Source organism: Pantherophis guttatus, chromosome 4 (genome assembly GCF_059756535.1).
Source record: "Pantherophis guttatus breed Tessera chromosome 4, ASM5975653v1, whole genome shotgun sequence".
NCBI classification, from domain to species: domain Eukaryota; kingdom Metazoa; phylum Chordata; class Lepidosauria; order Squamata; family Colubridae; genus Pantherophis; species Pantherophis guttatus.
In genome coordinates, this window is record NC_142066.1 from 18,107,553 (window position 1) to 18,117,042 (window position 9,490).

At 41.9% G+C, this 9,490-nt stretch overlaps 1 protein-coding gene across 1 annotated transcript; it reads right to left on the reverse strand.

Moving 5' to 3' along the window:
- Positions 1-330: 330 nt before the first annotated feature.
- Positions 331-9,018, reverse strand: LOC148113821 (vomeronasal type-2 receptor 26-like). The gene is made up of 4 exons (XM_087893417.1): positions 8,803-9,018; positions 6,401-6,496; positions 4,276-4,402; positions 331-1,241 (listed from the first exon to the last, which is right to left on the reverse strand). Exons 1-4 carry the CDS (start codon positions 9,016-9,018, stop codon positions 331-333), a joined length of 1,350 nt encoding a protein of 449 aa, XP_087749543.1.
- Between the last annotated feature and the right edge of the window lie 472 nt (positions 9,019-9,490).

The window sequence follows — 9,490 nt, forward strand, 5'->3', positions numbered from 1 at the left end:
TTCTATCCTAGTATCTTATAAATTTAGTTGTTCTGGATTTAAATGATAAATATATCATTTAAAGGGTTCAGTATAGGGAATTTTTTAAAAAAAGATGTTTCTTTCTCCTGCCATTATTCCTTTTTATAAATAATTCAAGGCAACAAGAATATCTAATACTTCTCCCTCCTTCTATTTTTCCCCAGAATAACACATGTATGAGACAGTCTCCTAGTTTCCTAGTTTCCTAGGACTCCTAGGAAACTATCTCCTAGTTTCTACCCTGGTACTAGACAAAATTGGTTTTATATTTCCTGATACGTGATGCAAAATAGGAAATAGCAATTAAATTTATGGAACTCTGTTCTTTTCTCTTTTAAGCTGATCTTTTTTGTTCAAATCGGGCCTCAGCACAATGATGTACAATTTGGGAGAAAAGATACAAAGCAGTAATCCAGCACTGGAAGCTATAATGGAGAAGATTTCCACAGCAACCATATATTTTCCCTTGGAACTCAGGTATGCTGGAACAAAAGACACCCAAACACTGCAGAAGACCAACATGCTGAAGGTGATAAACTTGGCTTCATTGAAAGCATCAGGCAATTTCCTTGCTAGGAAGGCCAGTGTGAAGCTGACAACGGCAAGGAAGCCCATATAACCCAAGACACAGTAGAACATGAAGGCAGATCCTTCGTTACACTCCAGAATGATTTCTTCTGCTATTGACTTCATGTCAGCATCTGGGAATGGGGGAGAGATGATCAGCCATATAATACAAATTTTAATTTGAATAAAGGAGCAGCAGGATACTAGAAATGTGCCAAGTCTTTTCCCCAACCATTTGGTCATCTTGGACCCTGGCTTGGTAGCCATGAAAGCTAGAACTACGATGATGGTTTTGGCCAAAACACAAGAAATGGCCACTGAGAAGATGATGCCAAAGGCAGTTTGACGAAGGAGACATGTCACCTTATGAGGTTTCCCAATGAATAGCAAAATACAAAGAAATGATAACAGGAGAGCAACAAGGAGTACATATGTGAGGTTTCGGTTGTTAGCTCTGACAATGGGAGTGTCCTGATGCTTAATAAAGATCCAAAGGACTCCAACTGTGATTAAAGAGAAGAAAAGAGAAGAGGTAGCCATAACTGTTCCCAAGGTTTCTTTGTAGTTCAAGAATCTTGTAACCTTGGAGAGACACAAAACCTGCTCCTCATTGGGATGCTGATCTTCTGGACATTGAAAACATTCATCCATGTCTATGAAAGAAAACATTGATGTTGAAGTTGCATTGAAAGAATAAAAAGTGACAACAAATGTTCAAAGTGAGGACTGGCAATTAATTGTTAAAAAAATATATGTCGTACATTAACTTAGTTGCCATCAACCTGTATATGCATAAATCCACTTATTGCTACCAATAATGAACATGCTTGCAATTAAATTACTTATCCCTATTTTCTAGTCTAATCTGCCAAGTGAAAGAGTTGGCAGAAAACAGAAAATTTCCCGTGGTATATTTGACAACCAGATTCATTTGGTGAGGTACATATATTTTATTTATTTATTTTATTTTATATTGGATTTCTATACCGCCCTTCTCCCTAAGGACTCAGGGCGGTGTACAGCCAGATTAAAAAAACATGCAGAACAAATATTAAAAACAATTAAAAGATATATAAATTTGGCCCAATTAAAACTCATTTACCAATTAAAAACGTTTAAAACATTTAAAAACAGTTAAAAATTTCATCTTAAGCCAGCCCGGCTTGTTTAAATAAATGGGTTTTAAGGGCGCGACGGAAGGCACTGAGGTCTTGGATTCTCCTTATCTCTGGGGGGAGCTGATTCCAGAGGGTGGGTGCCCCCACAGAGAAGGCCCTCCCCCTGGGGGTCACCAGCCTGCATTGTTTGGCTGATGGCACCCCGAGGAGGCCCTCTCTGTGGGAGCGCACGGGTCGCTGGGAGGTCGTCGGTAGCAGCAGGCGGTCTCGCAGATAGCTAGGCCCTATGCCATGGAGCGCTTTAAAGGTGATAACCAACACCTTGAAGCGCACCCGGAAGACAACTGGGAGCCAGTGCAGCTCGCGCAGGAGCGGTGTTACATGGGAGCGCCATGCTGCTCCCGTCACTACCCGCGCTGCTGCGTTCTGGACCAGCTGGAGCCTCCGGGTGCTCCTCAAGGGGAGCCCCATGTAGAGAGCGTTGCAGTAGTCAAGGCGAGAGGTGACGAGGGCATGAGTGACTGTGCACAGGGAATCCCGATCAAGAAAGGGCCGCAACTGGCGAATCAGGCGAACCTGACAAAAGGTCCCCCTGGTTACAGCCGTCAGATGTTCCTCCAAGGACAGCTGCATATCCAGGAGGACTCCCAGATTGCGAGCCCTCTCTGTGGGGGCCAATGACTCGCCCCCAATAGTCAGTGATGGAGTCAACTGACTATATCGGGATGCCGGGAGCCACAGCCACTCAGTCTTGGAAGGGTTGAGCTTGAGCCTGTTCCTCCCCATCCAGACCCGTACAGCCTCCAGGCACTGGGACATCACTTCAAGGGCATCGTTGGGGTGGCCTGGGGTGGAGATGTACAGCTGGGTGTCATCAGCGTACTGGTGGTATCTCACCCCAAAGCCACGGATGATCTCACCCAGCGGCTTCACATAAATGTTGAACAGAAGGGGCGAGAGGACCGATCCCTGCGGCACTCCACAAATGAGAGGCCTCGAGGTCGACCTCTGCCCCCCTGCCAACACAAACTGCGACCGGTCGGAGAGAAAGGAGGAGAACCACCGCAACACGGTGCCTCCCACCCCCAACTCTTCCAGCCGGTGCAGCATGATACCATGGTCGATGGTATCAAAAGCCGCTGAGAGGTCTAACAGGACCAGAACAGAGGAACAACCCCTGTCCCGAGCCCTCCAGAGATCATCAACCAACGCGACCAATGCCGTTTCTGTGCTGTGCCCAGACCTGAAACCCGACTGGAACGGATCTAGATAAGATGTTTCCTCCAGGAATTGCGGAAACTGTCGTGCGACCACACTCTCAACAACCTTCGCCATAAAGCGAAGGTTGGAGACAGGACGATAGTTGGCCAATATTGCCGGATCCAGGGACGGCTTCTTGAGGAGAGGCCTCACCACCGCCTCTTTCAAGGCGGTGGGGAAGTAACCCTCACTCAACGAAGCGTTGATAACACCCTGGAGCCAGCCTCGTGTAACCTCCCGGGAAGCCAGTACCAACCAGGAGGGACACGGGTCCAGTAAACATGTGGCCGCACTAAGTCTCCCCAAAATCCTGTCCACATCATCAGGAGTCACAGCATCAAACTCCTCCCAGATAACATTCTCAAGACTATTCCTCGTCACCCTGCCCTGATCTACCCAGTCAGAGTCCAAATCCCCCCGGATCTGGGCGATTTTGTCATACAGGTATTGTCCGAAATCCTCCGCCCTGCCTTCTAAGGGATCCTCCCGCACTCCTGGATGGAACAGGGCGCGGGTCACCCTAAACAGGGCAGCCGGACGATTCCCTGATGACACAATAGAGGCGGAAAAGTAGTTAGACTTTGCCGTCTCTATCGCCACTAGGTAGGCCTTAATATGCGACCTTACCAGTGTTCGATTAGATTCAGCGAGACTGGCCCTCCAACCGCTCTCCAGGCGTCTTTTCCGGCGCTTCATTTCCCTCAGCTCCTCAGTAAACCAAGGAGCCGCACGGGATCGGCATCGGGTCAGAGGCCGCAAAGGCACAACTCGGTCCAAGGCCCCACCAGCCGCCCGATCCCAGGCGGCTACCAGGTCCTCGGCCGAGTCATGTGCTAGATCCTCAGGAAATGGCCCAAGCTCCGTCTGGAACCTATCAGGATCCATCAGGCGCCTGGGGCGGATCCATCTAATTGGATATAGGGAGGGAGAGTAGGGGATAGCATAGGGGAGGCTTCTGAGGGGCAAGGCTAAGGGAGAGAAGGGGATAGGATAGGGGAGGCTTCTGTGGGGCAAGGCTGAGAGAGAGAAAGGGAGAGGAGAGGCCAATTGCAACTACTCATTAATTTTCAAGCTGTGTTGATTTATCAAGCCCGATCACATAGTTTTGTAGTGAAGCACATATATTCAGTTAGTATTTGCATAAATTCACTTCTTCCTACCAATAATGAACATGATTGCAATTCAATTACTTATCCCTATTTTCTAGTCTAATCTGCCAAATGAAAGAGTTAGCAGAAAACAGAAAATTTCCCATGGTATATTTGACAACCAGATTCATTTCATGAGGTAGATATACAATGTCTCTTACCCTCCCTGTTAGAAATCTTCCCTTCTGGACATCGAAGACAGTCATAGCAGCAAAATAGTTTTCCTTCTATCTTAATCTTACTGTAGCCTGACTCACACTTCCCATTACACAGAGAAAGTGGCTGGATCTGTCCATAAATAAATAATAAAAAGAAGTTTATCTTTGGAAACGTGGCATCTCAGTTTCTTTCGGTATTTTCAGACATATCCTTCCATCATATTTTTCTTTTGATATAATAATTTCTCGCTAAGAAAAAGACCACTTTATAGAGGCATAGATTTACAAATATTGTTTGCCTTTCTTTGCTTTTGAACATCTGCAAGGCTTTTAGTGAACGGCAAAGTTGTCACATAGTATTTACATGCAAGGTGTGAACTTTCTTTGTGGCCTACTCCATTTCTCTCCACTTAACCCACCTTCTACCCTAGAAGGTATCCTAGGGATCACCAGTGAATGACTTTCTAAATCTATCAGCAAGGCTTAAACTGCCCAGAATATCATTGGACTCCAGCTACCAGCCTTGGACGACATCTTCATTTCTCGCTGTTTGAGAAAGTTGCATAACATTCTCAGAGAGTCATCCCATCCTGCTTACAATCTTTTTGGACTGTTGCCTTCTGGCAGAAGATACAGAACAATTTAAACTCAGGCCACACGTTTTCTGAATAGTTTTTATCTCAGAGCTATAATTGCACTCAACAATGAACTAAAGGGCAACCATCAGTGAGCTGTTGGACAGCATTACTTGGTCTCTTGTGTGGATGTTTGGGAGGTTTAGGGGTGGAGAATTGTGGTGGGTGGGAGTGTGTTTGGGGATTGTCATGTGTTGTGGACCTGGTCTTTGGGTGTTAAGTGAATTTCGTTGTATGTGTATATTGTGTATACACGTACAATGACAATAAAGTTTGTTGTTGTTGTTGTTGTTGTTGTTGTAGTAGTAGTAGTAGTAGTAGTAGTAGTAGTAGTTGTTATTATTATTATTATTATTATTATTATTATTGATTAATCTTTAGTGAGATTCACAGCCTTTGAGGCTCGTTAATAGCTCAGCAGCTCGAGTCCTAACCAAGGACCTAGGAACTGTTAAGGTATCGTCGGAGGATGTAAGCTGTTCTGAGTAAGGTGTTTTTTTGTAGAGTCAAAATGTTTAAGTCTGGCAAATCTAGAATTTCTAAATAGTGGGGTAGCCCTTTGGGGATTGCTCCAAGGGCTCCAATTACAATCGGGACACACACGATTTCTTTTTCCACAGTCGGTCAACTTCAATTTGCAAGTCCCGGTACTTTGTGATTATTATTATTATTATTATTATTATTATTATTATTATTATTATTATTATTATTATTATTATTATTATTATATACACAGAGTGTCACAGGTGGAAATCACCACTTCAGTATGCTTTGAATGCTTCTGGATTGAAAGGATTAGCCAGCTGTTGTCTAAGGGACCCGAATGTCTTAACAGCAGCATATATAGAGAAAGACTCAAATAATATCAAGACAAGATCCACTCTGTGGCCGATAACCAGATCAGCAGAGACTAAAATCCAGGAAAAGGTTCTTTAGGTGGATGGAAGACTTTGAAGAATTTCAAAGAGTGGATTTATGGAATGCTACAAAGAAGTAATACTGGATGGGACCAATGGAGGAACTGGCACTTGGGTCTGACAAAAACTGAGAAGTATGCAAACCATTGAATAGACTGTTCATGAGTACAAAAAGATCCAGAAACAAACTGAACAAATGGGGATATCCAGTTGCTTTTAATCTTTGTGGTTATGGTGACATTCAGAGAACAAAACATATGTATGTCTGCCCTTTGTGCCCCTATCACTATACATTTCAGGACCTCATGGCAGCATGACGGAACACAATCAATGTTGCTAGTTTCTTGGGTCTGTTTAATTTGTACATATTTTAATCCTGCATTTTATATTTTTGAATGTTTTGCCTTATTTTAACTGTGATGCTACTGACATGGATAAACAAACAGCTAGGCTGGAGAGGCTTCAGGGAGAGAATATGATTCTGTTTCTGAGGTTCATTGCTGTGGAATAGTTTGCCTCTAAGTGAGCTTTAGAAGTAGTGAAATCTGGACTGAATACAAGGTGACGGGTCCATACCTGGTTAAACCTGCTTGGCCATACAATATCGTCTTCATCAATGGTGACAATATTTTCATTGGAGTCCTTGAGGTCTATGCCTCCAACTTGGACTTTCTTAAGAGATAAATTTTCAAATGTGATCCAATTTATAATATCAAATCCAGTCTCTAATTCTCCATTTTCATTGAACCCAATTTTTTGCCCGGCACTATTATTAAATGATGTTCTTCTGATCATGTAGTTGAGCTAAATCAAAAAATAAGCCAACACCAGTCTTTCTCCCCTTTAAAGTATAGACAAGTATAGACAAGAAATCCTTTCAAGGTTTGTAAAACATGAAAGATAACAATAACTGCAATAGTAAATTGCATTACTGATTGTAACTATGATTAGAGAATCTTCATAGCATCAGAACGAAACAGAAGAAATAAAATAAAATATTAGATCTGACTATTCAGAAATTTAAATCAGACCAGGGGTGAAATACTACTGGTTCGGACCGGCTCGGGCGAGTAGGTAGCAGAGATTAAGGCTAGTTCGCCGTACCGGTAGCAATTGGAGGTATGCCGCCTCCTCTTTTCCTCAGAGGGGCAGCATCTGCCTCCAAGTCCTTGCAGAGGGAGGGACATACACATGCACACAAACACACATGTCCCTGTTGCCCCCCCCCCCACTACTTTTGCTGTCAGCTTAAAGTCAATCTTGAAGAGCTGGAAGACATTTCCTTAGATCGCCGCCAAACTCATTGTTGGGAGCGTCAGTGATCTAAGGAAACGTCTTCTTACACCTTCTTCTCCCAATTCCTCCCCCCTCATGTTTCCATTTCTGTGCTGGATTCTGCTAATTACACATTTTCCTTCCCATCCCCCCCTCGTTTTTCCATGTTCGCTTGGGTGGTGGAGGAAAACTAAAAGCGTTGGGGGCTTCAGAAGGGCAGAATGAGCTTCAAATGTGCAGTTCCTGACTCTAACAGTGAGTGACATCAAGTTGGCCATGCCCACTTGGTCACATGACCACCAAGCCACGCCCATCAAGCCACACCCACAGAACTGGTAGCAAACATTTTTACATTTCACTCCTGAATCAGACTAATTATTTCTAGCAGATTTTTGAAAAATATAATTGAGAAACAAGTTTATATTGAGGAGAATATAAAAGAATATAAGGGGGTGAATGTTGCAGAAGGCTTAAAAATGTTAAATTTGTAATGATGAGGACCTCAATACATTTTAATAAAGTTTCTAGTACCGAAATGAAAACCATCTCCATGGTTTTCTTCTAAAAGAAATTGAATTTTGAGTATGTTTTTGGATTTCAGAAAATTCTCTGAATCAGCAGGGTCAGTAAACATATAAGAAAAAACATATAAGAAAAAATATATATATAAGGAAAAAAATAATACCAAATGAGCAACATAACATATTGTTCTTAGACCAGATAAAACTATAGAATACAGTGTTTCAAAATAAATTATATGCATGTCATCTAGAAATAAATCATGTTTAGTCTTATTAAATTATTTATATCCAGGTGTTTGAAAGAAAAAGCAAACTTTTTATAACTAACTTTAGGACCCAGATTGTTGAGAGCAATATGCTGACTCTGTAAACCGCTTAGAGTGGGCTGTAAAGCACTGTGGAACATTATATGATTCTAAGTGCTATTGCTATTTAGCTTATAGAAACTTTTTTGTTACATATGGATATATCAATGGTATATTATATTTTACATTTACTTGGTCTTAGACTGTTAAAAAGTAAATAGCTAACTTTATATTTACCAAAACTTCTCAGTTTCACCTAAATTGGACAAATGAATCCTTGGAAGAATGTTTTTCTTTTTTTGTTTTTTTTCTGAAATCTAGTAGCAAGAGAGAATGAGACATCAGTAATTTGTCTTTTGGGGGATTTTACCTTCCATAAATGTTGATTCAAAAGTTTCCCCTTGATTTTACTCCCTTCTCTGTATTTCATTATAGATGAATAGAAGTCTTGCAAAGCATGTGCCACCACATAGATAGCATTGTAGACACTGTAGCTGTGGCCACTCATTTCCATTTCAAAGACAGATGTAGGAAGAACCTCCAGTTTCTCCTTTCCAGTACAAGTGGCCCCATTTGCTTTTTGTGTTACAGAAGGGCGGAAGGAACATCCAAAGGCATTTTCCCAGAAGATCTTGATAAAAGTGTCTTCCTTTTCCAAGTTAGGGTTTCTCATCTGAATAAATTGCTGGAATCCCAGTACCTTCTCTGAGTGAATTGCAAAAGATAAAGCACCATGAAGGAAAACCATATCCATATTTCTCTGAAAGGGATTTGATGTGATATCCATCTGGATTGTCATAATCCAGACTTTCCCTTTTGTCCATAGTGGTAAATCATTGTCTTTCAAATTACTGGAAAGAAACCTTAGAGTCATTACGTTACCACTTTCACCGTGAACTACCACCACAGTGACGCTACTTTTCATAACAAATCTGTACATGTTAAGTCCTATTTCGATCATCTTTTTCAGATTATTTGAATGAAGAGTTTTGGGAAATCTTGCAATGAAGTCAAAGCAGATGCCACTCTGAGTAGCTATGGGAAGCACCCTGCGCAGAAACATTTCACCACTCTCGTTGTCTACTAGCAACATCCCAACCCATGTCCACGTGAAATATAGTAATAATTGTGAAATTCCCTTGTATTGACTGTCCAGATTTGGCAACATCTGTTGATAAACAGCAATTTGTTCTTTTGTGCTAATTTCAGGAGCAGAACCATACAATATCTAGAAACAGAGAGATAAACAATGAAAAGGGAAAAAATGACTGTAAAGTAAAAAGTTGATGTGCAATCAGATTCTCTCCCTATTTTATCTGCTAAATTAGAAACTGAAGCCGGAATCCGTGTAAATTTCATGTTCATATTCAAGATGAGCTAATGGAGCAGGAATGTCCAGCATTTCTCATGATTTAATTAAGTAAGTTCAATCAGAAGACCTCCATCTGTGCATGGAGATTGCTATGCCATCACTTCTAAGGCTGAGCTGCATCACCAAAATAGGTCAGTGGTTCAGAGTTACATTAGAACACCAGTTCACAATTCAGAGATGAATCATTTCATGT